The 19316-nt window shown below is 45.5% G+C and overlaps 2 protein-coding genes across 14 annotated transcripts in view; one reads left to right on the top strand and one right to left on the bottom strand.

Moving 5' to 3' along the window:
• LOC309665250 (uncharacterized protein) overlaps window positions 1-19316 on the bottom strand; it is an 89291-nt gene that overhangs the window by 8851 nt on the left and 61124 nt on the right. For 7 of the 13 annotated variants that reach the window (XR_014266278.1, XR_014266279.1, XR_014266280.1 and 4 more), the window contains 2 exons: window positions 16650-16733; window positions 1861-2188 (listed from right to left, as the gene is read on the bottom strand). The exons of 1 other annotated variant lie outside the window; for it this stretch is intronic. The gene's annotated coding sequence lies outside the window, so the exon portion shown is untranslated. Of the gene's footprint in view, window positions 1-1860; window positions 2189-7875; window positions 8368-9214; window positions 10080-16649; window positions 16734-19316 lie in introns of those variants that run through there. 5 more of the 13 variants (XR_014266286.1, XR_014266288.1, XR_014266285.1 and 2 more) reach the window with 5 other exon arrangements.
• LOC309665246 (spermatogenesis-associated protein 31E1-like) lies at window positions 10078-15431 on the top strand (the record flags this gene model as incomplete). The annotated part of the gene is made up of 3 exons (XM_082478883.1): window positions 10078-10325; window positions 10909-10969; window positions 11246-15431. The coding sequence occupies exons 1-3, from the start codon at window positions 10304-10306 to the stop codon at window positions 15429-15431; spliced, it is 4269 nt and encodes a 1422-aa protein (XP_082335009.1). The 5' UTR covers window positions 10078-10303.

Genomic DNA, 19316 nt, shown 5'->3' with positions numbered 1-19316 from the left:
TGGTCAATGATTTATTTATATAAGTATGGACTCATGGACATTTATTTTATTCTTTGGTTTATAATCTGCTATTTGGTTGTTTGTTTTGTTGCTCAATTTGTTAAAATTGTCTAGTTTAATCTCTGGGCTTATAATTCATTCAGTCTGTGTCTGTTTTAAGTAAATGAATGTCAAGTTCCTGTTTCTCCCTGAAGGTGCCTGTCACTCTCTAGAGTTCCTGTTGGTTGCTTGTCCTGCAACCTCAGTTTTAGGAAGGGTTTGAAAAAAGTCATTAATTTCCAACAACACTCTTTCCAGCTCTCTACATCTCTGAAGTCAATTGTAAAATGTTGATATCTGCCTTTCCTGCCTATCAGGAACACCTTTCCATTTATTCAGAAAAATGTTTCAGAAAAATACCTGGTAAAACATGATCTAAGAACTCACATGAAAATCATGGATGTATAATTACAATATAATTTTTGACTCATTGGTTCTATGTGCTTTGAAGTCTTTTCATCCAGGCTGGTGACATTGAAGAAAATAAAAATGGAGAGATTATTTCTTAGTTTCATTTCCATTCTCTCTCTTTGCATCACTTCCATTTGTCCCTCACTTGATGGAACCTATTACGCACATGAGGACCACGACTCTTGGCTTGTTTTACACCCACCTTATCAATCATGCTTTTTTGCCTTACAGCAATATGCTCACTCCCTGCTTTGTCCACAGTGGAGAACATAGTAAATTATCTAAAACAGAAAGCTCACATTACTCCCATAAAGCACAGAAAACAAGCAGGGGGAATGTTCATGTAACATCCCCATCAAGCAGCCCTCGCAGAGAGGTATAACAGTAAATATCAATGGCGAGAAAAAGTGAAGGCTTTTCAAATGGCCACACCTCCCAGGATCTTGGAAAGAAATGCGACGTGCATTTAGGACTCGAAGAGGTTTAAAGGTCAAAACAGGTCAGGGAGAGTAGACCTAAAACCATCTTATAGATTTGAGCAATTACCTGAGGAAAAAACCCATTTCCTAATATACCTGACAGATGCTGAGGAAGTAGTAGGGAAATGTACCATCTTGTATGATAAAACACAATAAAAACGTATTCTGACAGGAGACCAATGACATTTAAATTGTAAAAAGCTGTTTTCATCTTTCTCTCCAGACAACATTAATTAGAAAGAGATCCATACCTATGGAGGGTATTATCCAACTGAACTGGATAATCCGCAGACCACTTGAATTAATAAAAAAAAAAAGACTTTTGATTGTTGAGGGCTCAAATTATTTGTCAAAAAACAGAAAACTTAAGTTTCTCAATTGAATATTATCACAACATTAAATGATGACTCCAGAAACACTAAAATTGGAAAGGGAAGCAAAAAGTGTACTGCATATTAATGGCCTTCCTATTGTATCTTCAGCTTCTGCTGAAATAAGTAATGATTCAATAGGAGAGAAAGGGAATCTTTCTGAAATTCACCTTAATAACTGAGCAGCAGGCACTTCCTATACTTATGGCTTCTTTTATTACAGAGATAAAAAGCATCACATAGGTCAGGGAAATAATCCAATGTAATACTGATTAATTTTTTAGGGGAGGGGTCTTTATTTAACACGAGGGTTCCTCTCTACTATACACACTATTCTAGTTGGATTAGGTTTTCTGGAAGAGTTTTCTTATTGATTTACATTCTAAACACATGCCCTAAAGGCTTCATAAGAAATATACATGTAAGCCTAGAAAAGTACTGAGCAGGATTAGGTTTTAGAGTTTGTTAAATACAAGAAACAACATTAGGATTGTCAAGAATATGATGCAATAGAAAAATAAGTCATTTAACATACTGGGTTACACCAAATTCTTTTTCTGGCGTCTACTAAGGTGATCATTGGACTTTCCTCCTTTATCCTATAAATATGATGTGTAATAATGATTGATTTTTTTGAATGTGAAAACAACCTTGTCTTCATGAAATAAACTCTCTTTAATGGTTTTTGTGTCCATTCCCATTTCCCCAAGATTTTTCACTTCTTAATTTCTGGCAGTGCTAGATTTCTCTCATCCTCTTTCATTCCTTCCACCCTGCTGGAATTTACATGCGTCGCAATCCAGACATTAGCATTGTGTGTCATAGCAGAGAATGCTGAGACCAAAGAAACAGGCAAACTGGAAGACTATGGTGGAGGTCGTGGCATAGCTGTTAATAAGACCAGGAACCTTGCATTTCAGGAAGAACCACAATCTCCCTCATAAACATAGATGCATAATTCATAAACAAATCATAAGCAAAATATAGCACAGTGAAGATAAGATTTGTGATACTAAAGTCAACACATACATTGTCTTCAGATCCAATGACAACCCATATCATCTGCGGTGCATAAATGAGCAAAGGTAGTGGGCTATTTCCCCAAACTGGTACTTTACTATAAGGATGAAGGCTAAAAAATTCTATTTGGTGGCATAATAATAAATACATGATGGTTCTTATTAGTTTTCTTTTATTTCCTCCTTAGTCCCATGCTGCTATGTTAGGCATATTTTAGTGCCCAATATCTACTTATTGGCTTATTGGAAGGCCATCTTCATTATACAAGGACAATCAGGTCACAGTTGGCTTGAGCTGTGTGGTAGAAAAATACAGGACTAAGAGTCAAGGGACTGTGTGATAGGCCTATTTCTGCCACAAACTAGACATATGATCTTGGGCAAGTCACCTGGCTCAAACCCTACCTAGGCCTTGCATGGAAGAGGGACGCCTGGGCCCACAGAATCTCAGGGTTTCTCCATGTTGCTTGAATCTGCCCAAAACTGTCCCTGCTCTCCAGAAATTTGCTATCTAGGAGAAAAGTCAGACATATCCATAGATGATTCTGCTATCAAGCAAATGCTAAGTGGTTTGACAGAAGTAGGATGATACATGTGGAGAAATGTACTTTGCAGGATTCTCTAAAATTCTCTTAAAGGAAGTTTTTAAAGAACTACACTTTGAATCATGCTTACGATGTTACAGTACTGTTGTAAAAGTGTAGAAAGAAGGAAAACCTTGATCAAAACAGCAAAGTAGGGTTGAAATGCATATCATCAGAAGTTTCAGTGAAAAGTGATACACTGGGAATTTATAGTAAGAACACCTTGACAAACTGCACAGTTATGGTCTGACATTACTAAGAGCAATTCTATTTTCAGACATGCTTGTGATGCTTTTTGTGTTAGATCCCACAGATATACATTATTTATGTCACACATAAACTATTAAACTATTAAATGGTCAGTATTTTAAATGGAACCATACCTGACACTTCACAAGTGTTATGTGTTTTTAAATACAAAGTAAATAAAATAACTCACAGTATACCCACTATCTTACTTGACATTCTTCTATATTTTTCTTAATTTGTTCCTACATCATTTGATGATAAGAGGCAATAAAGTAGCAGACTTGAATTTCAGTCCCAGCTCCAGAAAGAGACCTTTGTTTGACTTGTTAAGTATAAAGTTGTCTTATCTCTTGAGGAAGACATTAAACATGATTTTGGTGACTACTAAGAGAGTTAACTATGCAACAAATTATTCTGTGATCAAAATATGCATAAATTGGAAATAAATATACTAGCTTAGGGTAATAAGAACAACTTATACAAGACCTCTTTTGGTATAACCAAGATTATCTTTTTATCAAGTCAAAAATCATCTTTCCATAATCTGTAAGTGTTTGTATGTGTAACTGTCTAATACCTACAAAGGTGAATATCTAAGCACTCGTGTACAAAAGGGTTCAGAGAATCAATAATTTGTACTCAGGAAATGATGCCCAAGACCCCCTCCTCGGGTTCCATTAATTGGCCAAAGTGGCTCACAGGATTCAGGGAAGTACTTATATTTACCAGTTTATCGAAGGATATGAGAAAAGATATAGATGAACATTCAGATGAAGAGATACATAGGATGATATCTGAGAAGGTCGCAAACTCAGGGGCTTCTGTCCCCGCAGTGTTGGGGTGTGTCACCCTCCCAGAATGTGGATGTATTCACCCACCTGGAAACTCTCCAAATCCTGTACTTTAGGGATTTTTACGGAAACTTCCTCATGTAGGCATGTGATCAGTCATTAACTCCCTTTTTAGCCCTTCTCCCTTCTCAAGAGAATAGTGGGGTGGGGCTAAAAATGTCAAGCCTGCATCATGGCTTGGTCTTTCTGGTGACCAGCCCTCACCCAGGAGCCACCCAGGAGCCCACCCAGAGTCACCTCACGAGAGCAAAATGAAACCAAGCCCAAGCTCACTCTGCTCGCTGCACGACAGGCCAGTACATCAGGAGACGAGGTGTTGGGGTAAGGAATAATGACTTTGTTCAGAAAGCCAGCAGATTGAGAAGATGGTAGACTAGTGTCTCAAAGAACCATCTTCCTCCAGTCTGAATGCAGGCTCCTTTTAAACAGAGGAAGGGGAGGGGGAGGGGCCCACTGCAAAGCCAACCAGTGGCTGAGTGGGACTGCTGATGGTTGCTCACTCATAGCCACGTGCCTGCCCCATCCCTATCACAAAAAGACACTTTTATATAAAATAGATAACTAATAACGACCTACTGTATAGCACAGGGAACTCTACTCGATACTCTGTAATGACCTATATGGGAAAAGAATCTAAAAAAGAGTGTGTATATGTCTATGTATAACTGATTCACCTTACTGTACAGCAGAAGCTAATACAACATTGCAAATCAACTATAACCCAATAAAAATTAATTAAAAAAAAAGACACTCCTATCACCCAGGAAATCACAAGAGCTTCAGGAGCTCTGTGCCAGGCACTGGTGGCAGAGACCAATATATATTTTCCATTATCTCACAGAATCATATTGGAAGGTGATTCCTTGCATGCCCAAGCCTGATTTTCTAGGTCAAGATGAGACTCACATTTCAGTCATAAGTCCCCCTGCAAATGAAGCAGAACTCAGGACCCACCATGATCTCCATTGATTCTAGTTGTCTAAATTAGGGACCTCCATGCTCCTCAGGTGCCCTACTTGTTCACACTGAGGACTGTCATGCCCCAGTGACAATATCATAAAGGGTGAAGAGACTGTAATAAAAGCAACAGTAGATGCTAGAGACATGTTCTTGAACATGTACATTCATGACAGTATGGCCAAATAAATATTTCACATATTAAGAAAAATTAACCAGCTAGTGATTAAAAAGTACAATCCCTAAGTGAATACCCAATTCCACCTGCCAAAAGGGATGTCCAATGATGTCATAGGGGATTTCCTATAAGACTCAAAGTGCCCTCTCTATAAGGTACAGGCAAGACTCGAAGCTCCAGGGTCTGGAGAGGGTAGGGTAGGAGGGGGAAGGCAAGGTGTATTCTGAAAAAGAGAATATGTGTAGAACACACTAGGGATATCAGAAAAGGCTACTGTAGATGACTTTAACCCAGGCCTTGGTCCTCCAGTCCCAGTGTCTACTCTAAAGATGAGAACCTAAGCTCACCTAACCCATTTCTGACTTCTGGGTGTTCCACACATGTTTCTAAACTCTGGAGAATGGAGACTGTCTATTTTGGGCAGAGTGAGAAGAAATGTGGTCAAGACAATATACAAAAGATTTAGAGAAAATGAGGACATGCTTAATTTTTGGATTTGAATATACTGCATTGGTCCGTCAAAATGTGTGTGTGTGTACAGTTTTTGCGAAGCTTTTCTAACTTCAGAAGTATAAAATGTTACTAACACAAAACATATCATTTAGAGGTTAAATTACTTATCTTTTTGTTATACTTGGTTTTGTAAATTTGAAATAATCATCATTAGTTTGAATTTTTGTGTTAATTATTCTGAGTGAAGTCGGCAAAGGTGGATGGAAACTATAACAAATTAAATATTCAAAATTAAATAAGTATAAAAAAAATTCTATTTCTGGGTTGATGAAAGTAAAAAACTTATTATATGGGAAAAGTGGTGTTCATATTTGCAACAATGTGGATGAATCTAGAGGACATCATGCTAAGTGAAAGCCAGACAGAGAAAGGAAAATACTGCCTATTATCAATTATATACAGAATCTACACAGAAAAAAGTCAAACTCATAGAAACAGAGGAGTGTTTGCCAAGGGCTAGGGTTGGGGGAAATAAGGAGAGGGTGGCAACAGGGTACAAACTTTGTATGAGATGAAAGTCTTAGGATCTAATGTACAACATGGTGACCAGAGTTGATAATACTGTATTGTATAACTGAAATTTGCTGAGAAAGTATTGATACAACTTAAATGTAAATATGCGAGATGAAAAAACGATGGAATTGTGAACAAAGGAGATTCTGAGAGTTAAAATCGTTGGGAAACAGCCAAAATCCTGGGAGAATTTCAGAGTTTCAAAGGCTATGAAAATGGTGGGTTCAAGCCGAGATCCCCAAGAGATCTGAGGAACCAGGAAAAATGTGATTTCCAGGTGGAATGGATAGAAAATTGACTAAGGTCTAGAAGACCCATGAGGGTCGAGGGATAGAGCTGTGGGGCGGATGGTGGGGAGGGGCCGTGGTCCAGCCTCCTCCTCTATTACTCCCTCCCCAACCCTCAGGAGCCCTTTGTGACCAGACCACAGCTCTATGATGTAGGCCTAGGACATCAGTCCCCAAGTACACATCCTGTGCTCAGTTGCCTGAAGCCAGCAATGTGATTCAGATGATGGAGAATCCTCTCTTTTCTCTGAAAAGCACTTTTGATACTTGGCTGTACTCCAGTCGCACTTCCTGGGCGAGTGCCACCATCCTTGGCTTTCTGTGTGGACTGGGGCTCTATTTCCTGTTACTCTCCTACCTCCAGAATAATCTATCTTCACCACCTCCTAGGAAACATGGAAACATCACGAAGGTAAAGAACCCTTGGGCCAGACCCACAAGCACATGCTTCTCCCTTCTTTTCTATTATTATTTCCACTTTTCTGAATCACCTACAGAGACTCCTGAAATGGGAAAGAATTGTTGATTTCCAGTTTTTCCAGATTTTCCTTATCGTAAGGATAGGAGTGATGACTTCTGGAAACTGCTTCTCTTAATGTTAACATCTTATATAACCATAGTACAGTTGTTAATACTAAGAAATTAACATTGGTACTACACTATTAAGTAAACTGCAGACTTCATTCTACTTTCACCAAGTCTTTCCATTAATGTCCTTTGTCTGTTCCAGATCCAAATAAGAATAACATGTTGCATTTAGTTACCTATCTGCCTAGTCATCCTCAATCTGTGAGAGCTTCTCAGTCTTTTCTTGATTTTCATGACTTTTTCAAGTTTGAATATCTCTCATTTTGCTTTTTTCTGATATTTTCTCATGATTAGACTTGGGTTATGGGTTTGGGGGAAGCATAGTACAGAGGTGAATGCTTTTCTTATGCATCATATCAGAGGGTACATGATTTCAAGATGACTTATAATTGAGGATGTTATCAGGACCACTAGACTTAGGTGGTACCTGCCAGGTTTATTCACTGTAAAGTTATTCTTTTTCTCTCTCAAATCTCTGTTAGCTAGAAACCCAACACTAAACCCAATACATGATCAAAATAAAACTCCACTTCTTGGAGGCAGGAATATCTAAATATCTTTATATATTATTTGTAATTTTTCTGTAATTTATTTTTCTGGTCAATGATTTATTTATATAAGTATGGACTCATGGACATTTATTTTATTCTTTGGTTTATAATCTGCTATTTGGTTGTTTGTTTTGTTGCTCAATTTGTTAAAATTGTCTAGTTTAATCTCTGGGCTTATAATTCATTCAGTCTGTGTCTGTTTTAAGTAAACGAATGTCAAGTTGCTGTTTCTCCCTGAAGGTGCCTGTCACTCTCTAGAGTTCCTGTTGGTTGCTTGTGCTGCAACCTCAGTTTTAGGAAGGGTTTGAAAAAAGTCATTAATTTCCAACAACACTCTTTCCAGCTCTCTACATCTCTGAAGTCAATTGTAAAATGTTGATATCTGCCTTTCCTGCCTATCAGGAACACCTTTCCATTTATTCAGAAAAATGTTTCAGAAAAATACCTGGTAAAACATGATCTAAGAACTCACATGAAAATCATGGATGTATAATTACAATATAATTTTTGACTCATTGGTTCTATGTGCTTTGAAGTCTTTTCATCCAGGCTGGTGACATTGAAGAAAATAAAAATGGAGAGATTATTTCTTAGTTTCATTTCCATTCTCTCTCTTTGCATCACTTCCATTTGTCCCTCACTTGATGGAACCTATTACGCACATGAGGACCACGACTCTTGGCTTGTTTTACACCCACCTTATCAATCATGCTTTTTTGCCTTACAGCAATATGCTCACTCCCTGCTTTGTCCACAGTGGAGAACATAGTAAATTATCTAAAACAGAAAGCTCACATTACTCCCATAAAGCACAGAAAACAAGCAGGGGGAATGTTCATGTAACATCCCCATCAAGCAGCCCTCGCAGAGAGGTATAACAGTAAATATCAATGGCGAGAAAAAGTGAAGGCTTTTCAAATGGCCACACCTCCCAGGATCTTAGAAAGAAATGCAACGTGCATTTAGGACTCGAAGAGGTTTAAAGGTCAAAACAGGTTAGAGAGAGTAGACCTAAAACCATCTTATAGATTTGAGCAATTACCTGAGGAAAAAACCCATTTCCTAATATACCTGACAGATGCTGAGGAAGTAGTAGGGAAATGTACCATCTTGTATGATAAAACACAATAAAAACGTATTCTGACAGGAGACCAATGACATTTAAATTGTGAAAAGCTGTTTTCATCTTTCTCTCCAGACAACATTAATTAGAAATAGATCCATACCTATGGAGGGTATTATCCAAATGAACTGGATAATCCGCAGACCACTTGAATGAATAAAAAAAAAAAAAACTTTTGTTTGTTGAGGGCTCAAATTATTTGTCAAAAAACAGAAAACTTAAGTTTCTCAATTGAAATTGGAAAGGGAAGCAAAAAGTGTACTGTATATTAATGGCCTTCCTATTGTATCTTCAGCTTCTGCTGAAATAAGTAATGATTCAATAGGCGAGAAAGGGAATCTTTCGAAATCCCCAAGAGAGCTGAGGAACCAGGAAAAATGTGATTTCCAGGTGGAATGAATAGAAAATTGACTAAGGTCTAGAAGACCCATGAGGGTCGAGGGATAGAGCTGTGGGGCGGATGGTGGGGAGGGGCCGTGGTCCAGCCTCCTCCTCTATTACTCCCTCCCCAACCCTCAGGAGCCCTTTGTGACCAGACCACAGCTCTATGATGTAGGCCTAGGACATCAGTCCCCAAGTACACATCCTGTGCTCAGTTGCCTGAAGCCAGCAATGTGATTCAGATGATGGAGAATCCTCTCTTTTCTCTGAAAAGCACTTTTGATACTTGGCTGTACTCCAGTCGCACTTCCTGGGCGAGTGCCACCATCCTTGGCTTTCTGTGTGGACTGGGGCTCTATTTCCTGTTACTCTCCTACCGCCAGAATAATCTATCTTCACCACCTCCTAGGAAACATGGAAACATCACGAAGGTAAAGAACCCTTGGGCCAGACCCACAAGCACATGCTTCTCCCTTCTTTTCTATTATTATTTCCACTTTTCTGAATCAACTTCAGAGACTCCTGAAATGGGAAAGAATAGGACATCTACTCCTAAGAATAGGACGTCATCCCTCTAAGGGCAAGCCAGCCTGGGCAGGGGATAGAGTGAACACTAGGATTTGTATCCAAAGATCTCAGACCAGTTGTCCAGGTGTGGTAGAGGGCTCCAGGGCAAGTCTCACACACAGTGACCGGAGGTCGAGGACTGGATACTGAGTTCAGTCTCAGCCAGAGGACAGGCCCATGAGCAATGGATCACCAGCTGTGAACACGTGTCTCGGATGAGGGCTGATCTGCTGGCAGTGCTGAGGCCCTGAGAGCCTCAGAGCGGGGGTTGGAGTGGCCCTGGCCTCGGGAAGCAGAGACCCACCTGTTGGAGCTCAGATGAACCCGTAGTTCAGAGAATGTGTGTGTTTCTTGAGCAGAGGAACAGTGACAAAAGAAATCCAGGGTGAATCTCACATTGAAAATCCTTCTTTATGTTCTTCAGAGAAGGAAAACAGAAAATATTTTTATCCTCTTTAAAAATGAGTGAAAGGAAAGAAAAACCACAGAGCTCTGTTAGTTAAATGTAAAAAGTCATATTATGTATGAACACTGAGTGTCTGATGCTTGTCTAGAGAGGGGAGAGTGAGAATTGGGTCCCAGGTCCTCGTTTTTTCTGTCTCTCAGCATCAGACGGAGTGGAGGGGGAAACACAAGGTTAAGATGAAAAACAGAGCTTTGAAAGGTAAGTTGTGCCATTCAGCCCTGTGTGCCCCGAGGGTTAGGCCCCATCTCTCCCAGCCCTGAGGGCCCACTCCACAGGCTCCGAGGAGGCCAGTGGCAGGGCCTGTGCCTCAAGAAACAGAACCCTCAGGGAGGTTCCTGGGAAGGAGGGCAGAACCCAGATACTTCCCAGATTCCATGTGCACAACGAAGCAGTAAGGGGCCCGGAAAAGGGTGTGGCCCAGCAGGGGTGTGTGGCCTACAGTGGACCAATAGCGCCTGGATTGGGAGGCGGGACCTCCAGGTCCGACCGTGGACAAGTTGTTTAACTTTGCTCAGATTCCTCTGTGATGTGACCCCTGCCCATTGTCCCCCACAGGGAGGATGGGAGGGCAGCAAGGGGTAATGGATATGGAAGTACTTTGTAAATGATAAACCCTTTCATGAGCTTCGCCATCACTGTCAGGGATCATGTGGCCCTGGACGCTGGTGCTTGGGCTCCAATCTCCCAATGGTGTCCCCTTAAAGGGACACAGCACTCAGCCTCCTGTAAGACCCCCTAAGCCCTTGCCTTCACCACCATGACCCAGTCTGCTGTTTTCCAGTTTTCAGAGATTGCCTGCAAGAGCTGGAAGAGGTTCGGGCCCTGACTTCACTTCTACAAAGGTAAAGAATCTTCCCCTTCTCTCCTGGGTTCTTCTTCCACCCAAAGCCTATGGTGTGACACCTGGGCTGCAGGCAGCCTGGGGCTGAGCTGGGAGGGGGAGCGCTGAGGGTGGGGTATGGCCAAAGCCCTGGGGTGAGGGACAGCAGGAGCACTGTGAAGTCAGCATGGGGGCTGTGGAGGGCTGTGGGCCACAGGTGCCCACCCCTGCCTGGCCTGCCCAGCCCTCCTGGCCCTGGGGGCTCCTGGCTGCAGCTTGTGCCTCATGTCTCCTGAAGCCACCTGGGGAGGCTCCCTGACAAGGGCAGCTCTCATCAGCTCTCCTATCAAGACCCCCCTGGTGAAGTGTGCAGAGCAGCGTCTGCTGGAGCCCACCAGCCCTGCAGGGAACCTTCAGAAAAGGCTGTTCCTGCCACGTGCCCATCAGCTGCCCTGGCTCCTCTGACCCAGGGCTCTTTACCTGTGGCCTCCACCCTGTCAAAAGAACCTCAAGACCAATCCAACTTGAAGAGAATCACCCTTGGCACTGTTGCAAAGAGCTCACCTCCAGGTAACTCTTTTTTGGCATCTACCATCGCAGCCATCTTGAGTCTTGGCCTTGCATGCTATCCCATTTTGTTCCTGTCCTTCTGGTGGAAGACTACCAAGGCCTTGTTCTTCCCCACCTCATCACAGAGTGAGTCCCGGCAAGAACACCTGTCCCACCAGCCACCAGGGGCCCCATTCCAGGAAGAGCCCACAGACAAGCAGGTAGAGACTGGTAGCCCCTCACTTGTCAACCCTGAAGTCCAGAAGCTGCTGGAGATTCTAATCACCAAGAAAGTAGAACTAAAGATTCATAAGGGGAAAGAAAAGGATGGGTCATTCTCGGAACAAATGAGCTCAGACTACCACCTGAACACTTTAGGGAATGTGTGGAAATCACTGGGTGCTGAGCAGGACAACACAACCCCTCAATCTTTCTGGAACAGGAAAGACAAAACAGAGCAGCCACCCGGTCCTCGGCAGCTCTTACACTCCGAGGTCTTGAGGGACCACTTGGAACTGACATACACCCAGCTCTACTGTGGTCACCCCTCTCTGCACAGCGAGTCCCTGGTGCCTACTAGGAGCTCTACTCAACAGCAGGCACCCTTTGTTTTATTCAGTGGAGTTTCTAATGGCTTTCCAGTTTCAATTCAACCTAGAATACCTTTAGGTCCTTCCCAGGCCGCAGTCTTGCCCTGCCCGGGGGTCCCACCCCAGCCTTTCACTCAAACCTTGCCTCTGTGCCAGTCCTCACCTCTGGCTCAGATCCAGGCCCAGCCCTACCTCCCATCTTCTCTCCCATTCAGACCACCTTATTCTCCACCCCAGATGAGTACCTGTGGACTAGATTGTCCTACATTTCAGAACAAGACACCATATTTTATCCCAACTGAAACTCAATGTCTGAAATGCCCCTTGTTGCAGAAGCAACTGAAAAGTGGGAAGCCTTCATCCTCTGTGGTCAAAAGATCTCAGAAAGGCTTTAGCCAACTCAATCTCAACCTTCCCCAAGAGAGGGGGCGCTCTCAGGCCCAAAGGTCAGTTTCTATTCATCATGAGGACTTAATTGGCCCTGATCTCCAGAAGCAACATCTTCAAAAGAGGCTCATCAAAGATCAAACCAAGAGGGGCCTGTGCCTCAGTATCCACCTGTCTCTGTCTCTGGAATTGAGTTCCTCTCAGTGCCAATTTTTAAGGACTTATCAGGCACAGGGCAAGCAGGGACCCTGGCAGCCCTCTGCTTTTACAGGCAAAAGGAGACTGGACCCACAGAAGATAAGGTCCAGGCACCCTAGGAGATCCCATAGGAAGGGTCAAATGCAATTTCAACCAGGGAAGGATTTCGGCAAGGGTCTAAGGCCATGTCTGAGGAGGATCTCAAAAGCTTCCTCCGGGGCCAGGCTCCCAGGGAAGTTTCTGCAAAGAAACTCTGAAAAGGAGTCAGAAAGATACCTGATGAGGCCCTTGATGAGTGACTCTGGAAACTCTTTACCCAGTAGCCCAGAGAAGAAACATCTAGAAAAAATCTTGAAAGCCCATTTGAGCACAAAGTCGACGCAGATTAATCAAGGTTTGATCCCTGTGATTGTGCGTCAATCCTGGCTTGCTGCCAACTGTGTTTTTTCTAAGCCCCACCCTCACGAGGAAATCAGAAATCTAGCACCCTTGAAGTCTTGGAAACCCTGTGTAAACTCCTCCCGTATGCTTTCCTTCCTCAGTCCAAGCATTCAGCAGATGCTGGAAGCACATATTATAAGGTGGCGGGTAAGGCACAGGTGGGGCCTACCCAAACAGGCCTTTGAGCCCATAAATCTCAAGCCATGTGGGGCTCAACCCTTGTCCTCTCCAAGGTCCACCTTTTCCCCCTCTGCCACCTGGCAATCTGGGGCACACTCAAAAGCCAACTTTGCTAATAAGTTCTTGGGAAAACCTCAGCCCCATCAGGGAATGAAAGTGATAACAAAAGCAACAGTTCCCACCCTGGTGAGTCCCCTCCCTGTTCCCTCACCTGAGCATACAGAAATCCAGAGGGCCCTGGGAAAGACTTCACCTGCTGACAGGTATGGGCCCTCAGAGGCCCCTCTGACTGGACAGGAGGGCAGACTGCCTTATCAGATGCCCACCGTCAACCTCATGGGCAGAAGCTGGGAGAATGGGACTGTCTTGGGGTTTCCAGCCGCTAGCAAAACCCTGTCACTACCAACAAAGTCAGTTGCCCAACATCCAAAGGAGCCATGCCTTAAAACACAGGTGGCTCAAGGCCGTGCCACTGGTGAGCTCCTTCAAGACTCTCACACTGATGTGCTCCTTCCTGCAGACATCTTGGCTTCTCATAGGTCTCTTTCCAGTTCCCAGAGGGAACATGCTAGTGAGGACGCGCCAGCTTTCCAGGTGGTGCCATATGACCTCAACGTGAGTGAACAGAGCAGCCAGGGGCAGCAGAAATTCAGAAAACCAAAACTTAAGGACTCATTTAAGAGCCAGAGTGAGATGTCTGTCCCAACTGAGGAGTGGAGGGGCTTTAAGAGGCTCCAACCTGGAAAGCATGAAGAAATGAGGAGCAGCCAGGGACAAGAGGAACCCAGGAAACCAAAAATTAGGGACCCGTGTAAGGGCCAGTTTGCCTCAGCTGATGAGGGGGAGGTCTGTGAGAGGCTCGAACTAGAAGAGGATGAAGAAATGAACAGCCAGAGCAAGATGTCTGCCCCAACTGAGGAGTGGAGGGACTTTAAGGGGCCCCAACCAAAAGAGCATGAAGAAATGAAGGGCCAGAGGGAGGTGCTCGCATCAGCTGAGGAGTGGAGGGGTTTCACGAAGCCCCAACCAGGACAGCATGAAGAAACAAGAAGCCAGAGCGAGACGCTTGCCCCAGCTGAGGAGTGCAGGAGCGTTAGGAGACTGCAACCAGGAGAACATGAAGAAACGAGAAGCAACCAGGGACAACAGGAACCCTGGAAAGCAAAGGTTAGGGACCCGTGTAAGGGCCAGTTTGCCTCAACTGATGATGGGGAGGTCTGTGAGAGGCTCAAACCAGAAGAGGATGAAGAAATGAACAGCCAGAGCAAGATGTTTGCCCCAACTGATGAGAGGGAGGACGATTGGAGGCCCAAACCGGGAGAGTATGAAGAAAGGTCTTCAGGACTAAAGGCTTCTCAAGCAAGTGGGATGAGCCACGCTTCTCAGGTCAGGGAAAGAGGAGAGTCCCTTGGGAGCAAACACCCCCAGCTCTCGCCAGAGAAGAGAGAGCTTTCACCAGAAAGCCAAAAATGGACAAGGCACTTTCTGCAGTATCTTAGGCACTTTCTGCAGTATCTTAGCCACAATAAAAAAGGCAAAGGAACAGAAAAATCCCTTCAAAAAGGCAAGCCTGTATCAGCCACTGCTCACCACCAGGAACCAATCAAAGGCAAATCTGTTGTAGAGAGCAGGGCTATTGATCCTCGGGCGATTGGAACAGCTGTTGGACAGGTCCTAGTAGACAAACTGGGGCTTCACCAAGGACTCTGTGCCTCAGAGTTAAATCAGCACCCAGAACAGCTCCAGGCCCCAGCAGAGGGGCATTCGCACTACCACAGGGTTCTCTCCTCTTCAGAACAGAGAAGAGTGTTGAAAGATACAGCCTACAGTCACCAAGCCACCCCCAAGGACCACAGCTACCTTAACAACAGCAGGCATACCAGAGGCAGAGGCGACAAGTTGGCCTTCCCACCCAGGGAACTGGAGTCCCCAGTCAGACCCTGCCAGCGTAGACCAAGGGTGGCAGGTGACTCAGGCCACCTGCGCCATCATCCAACATGTCCTCAAAAATGTGTTCCCTCTGGTCAACCAGAGTGTGCTTCTCATGCCTCTCCTGGTAGGAAAGCAGTGCAAGGAAAAGTGCAGGTCATGCAAAGAAAACCTGTTTCTTCTCATGTTAACACATTGTCTATGTGTTAATGGCTTCTTCCTACCACAATTTTTGTTTCCCAAAATAAATGTTTCTTCTCATGAGAGGTGGTGGCCTCTGTCTGTGCCCTGCTGGGGGGAAGGGAAGGGATCAGGGTCCACTCTTCCCAGGTGCCTGCTTTGGCTTCCAGATGGGATGGGGCCATGGAGGGAGGTTGATCCCAGCGTGGAATACCCATCCTCACCTCAATTCCCTCACTGCATTTAAGTTTCCATAATAGCAGCATTACAGAAACAAGCAACAGCATTCAGGACGTGTCAAGGTGAACTAAACCTAAAGACCTCCCCCTTCTCAGGAACCGGCTCAGTCCTCTCCTGCTCTCTCTCTACCTTGAACTTGTGGGACTGTAGGGGAGGGGTCTGCAGAGGCTGAAATTCCCCTCAGGCTCCAGAAAGTGTCAGAGACAAGTTCACATGTCAGAATAAGGAGAGGAGTTTGGGGGCAGTGCTAGCCCAGAGTCCAGACGTGGCAGAAACCTTGCCCCCATGTCTTGGTGGGGATAGATGATGCCTGCCCTGGAAGCTCCTCCTCTCCCCGATGGAGCTGGGATTGAGGTGGGCCGGGAGCGTCACGCGTCCTCTGTCCTTCTCACACTCTGGAGCAGCGGTGAGGAGGAGGACCGCGCACTCCCAGGTCTGAGGGTGTGAGGTGACGAGCATGGAGGCCGCCGAGGGCCGTCCACCCCTGCCCCGGAGGAGAGGACAGCCCTACTCACAGTGCTCCCCGCCCCCTGGGGAACGAGCAGGGGTGTGACTGTGTGTGCAGTCACCTCACTGTCTGTCATGTGCCCCGAGGGTGGGATGCAGGGGAAGGAGGCAAGTGGCAGAGGCGCCCATAAACGGCGCAGTGACCAGGGAGCCCCTGGCGTCCCACCACCGTGTACAGGCCCAGAGAAAAGAAGTCAGGGGCCAGCGGCTTATGGTGGCCCCAGCCCAGACTCTCCCCCTACTCCAGCTCCCAGAGCCCAGACAGAGGGAAGGCCCCTGGAGCTCCTCCACAGAGGGCCAGGCTCCCAGAGGCCGTGGAGCCCCCAAGCAGGGAAGGTTCACTTCCCCACAATGTATTTAATCAACTTTCACAGGACTGGGAGCTCACGACAGACTCGCGGTCTGTGACCTTTACCTACACGCGTGGCCCAAGGAGGCCCCCAGGGGATAAGTGGGACTTAACAGGCTCAGGGACTGTGCTGGGGTCGTAGCAAGTCTCACCTGCTGTCAGCCTTGCTCACCCCAGAGCCTGGAGGGGGAAGAGGCCAGCAGACAGGATGTGTCACCCAGCGGGTGGGAAGTGACCTGCGGAGAACGAGGGTGCCGTCAGCTTTCCTCCCCGGCCCGTCCACACGGGAAACCAGGGAGACAGGAGCAATTCTACAGAGCAATCGGGGGCTCTGTGTCACAGTCACTCCCGTGCTGCAGAGTCCTGCTCCAGGAGGGTCCCCTGATCCAGGTGACAGCTTGAATGGCCCTGCCCTACGCCTGTCAGGACCCCAACATGCGGGACCAGGACCTGCTGAGGGGGAGCGGCCACAGGCCTGCTTGTGCTGTGGTTTCTCCCTGGAGCCAGGTCTCACCTCTGGGCCCCCTCCTCCGGGGCAGACACAGCACTGGGGGCACAGCCAGGGGCCCTGGGAGGGGCTGGGACCCAGAGCACAGAACAACTTCCAGAGCTCAGGAGAGGCTGGCACAGAGCGGGACCCCTGAGCCTGACTGCTGCTGGGTCCTCTCAGGGGCACCAAGAGGTGAGTGCTGGGTTTGAGGGTGCTGGACGCCCAAGGCACCTGTCGGGAGAAGTGACACAGAGGGACACTGACAGAACAGCAAGAAACAAGAAGCTGCAAGTCCCTTTGCCCTTCTCCTTCTGTGAGGTGCAGAAAGGCCAGCAATGGAGGGCCCCCCACTAAGAGTCCCCACAGGGGGACCCACACTGATTCCACACGGGGACCCACACTCACCCCACACGGGGACCCACACTGGTTCCACACGGGGACCCGTACTCCTCCCACACGGGGACCCACACTCACCCTACACGGGGACCCACACTCACCCCACACAGGGACCCACACTGATTCCACACGGGGACCCACACTCACCCCACATGGGGACCCGCACTCACCCCACATGGGGACACACACTGATTCCACACGGGGACCCACACTGATTCCACACGGGGACCCACACTCACCCCACATGGGGACACACACTGATTCCACACGGGGACCCACACTCACCCCACATGGGGACACACACTGATTCCACACGGGGACCCACACTCACCCCACACGGGGACCCACACTGATTCCACACGGGGACCCACACTGATTCCACACAGGGACCCACACTCACCCCACACAGGGACCTCTCAGAGATAATACATAGACTTCACAGAGACCTCTCACAGGAGCCTTATACAGAGCCCTCGCTGAGAAGAGAAATCTCAAGGGACCTGCACACAGTTCCATGCAGTCCACACACAGGCGCCCAGCGCCCCAGCGAGACCACAGAGACCCTTCAAACAGCGGCCTGACACCCACTCAAATGAGCCTGAGCCACCAGCCGGCTCTGAGTGGATCCCAAGCCATGTAGCAAACTGAAGGTGCAGGAGGAGATCAGTACCAGTGCCCCCAGAGAAAATTCTTGTGTAGTTTTTAATTACTTCTGAAAAAGAAGAATTACAGATTCCCCATGAAAACCCGCAAAATCCTTTCCTTCACAGGTTTTAGTTCGCTTGAGCTCTGACTCACAGTTGAAAGAATGACAGACTTTGAAAAGAAGCAAAACTCTGCCAGCATCTAATGAGGGAAAAATCTTTGTCCAATTTTAAATATCGTTCAGTCAAATGGCATCAGGGGGTCACATGCTTTGTTTTGCTGGGGACAAGTTCCTGCACTCAAAGTGACTTCTCTCCTTTGGAAACATGATGTAGAGAGGCCTACAGCAAGTGGGATCCATGGTGAAATGAACCAGCAAAGAGGCATCTAACCCCTACTTCCTAGCTGTGCAAATGGTGTGGGATTTCGCACAGAATAGCTTGTGTCAGGTTTGTGAGGTTTGCTTTATTTTTCAATGAAGTGAGCCACCTTATCAGACACACGAAGCTTATTCACAAATGTGACGGATTTTTGGCAATATCTCTGTTACATTATCTGGCATATTTGTACTTAACTGCCTAATATTAAATGATATTGTTTATTTTACTCCTTTTAAAATACAGTAGTACAGTCAAGATGGTTGTATGGTATGCGTGTCTCTAGAACGTGAAAAAATCCTAATGTTCACCTGTGATAACTTAAACTTCTGAACCATTTAGAAGAATTCATATTTTATATAATTATAAGAAACGTGCATTTTCCAAGACTCAGGAAATTTATATTTTATTTATTTATTATAGGGCTACAAAAAGGATACATTGTTTAAAAGAATTTTGAAATCTTAGAAAAATATGTCACTTAATTGGTGCTTGAAATATATATTACCTCATATCGCTTGGGAATTGGCATTTTAACATCTGTTAAAGAAAGTATATCTTTAATCAGCATTTCTATTATAATAATAATAGAGGTCTCACTGTCTGCCTAATACTTTCCAAATTGTGCACTCAGTTGAGACTACATATTTCTCATTGGTCATAAATTCTGTTGCCCTTTACATGGTAAAAACTGGATAATGTACAGATGTCAAGTATTATGTCCGGTTAAGTCTCTCAGGTCACTCTGTGGGGTAACAGTGTCATGGTCCTTTCTCTCAAAAGAGAGGAGTGAGCTGATGTGAGGGCCCTGTGTATTTTCTTTAATTAAGAAAAACAAATATTCAGGCTGTAAAATATTTTACAAAATCATAGCTATTAATTTTTTGAAATGTGCTCCCTTTGTGACATTT

The sequence above is a fragment of the Balaenoptera physalus genome (genome assembly GCF_965194825.1).
Source record: "Balaenoptera physalus genome assembly, contig: SUPER_7_unloc_1, whole genome shotgun sequence".
In the NCBI taxonomy this organism is placed as follows: Eukaryota; Metazoa; Chordata; class Mammalia; order Artiodactyla; family Balaenopteridae; genus Balaenoptera; species Balaenoptera physalus.
This window is presented reverse-complemented; position numbering and strand designations above follow the sequence as displayed.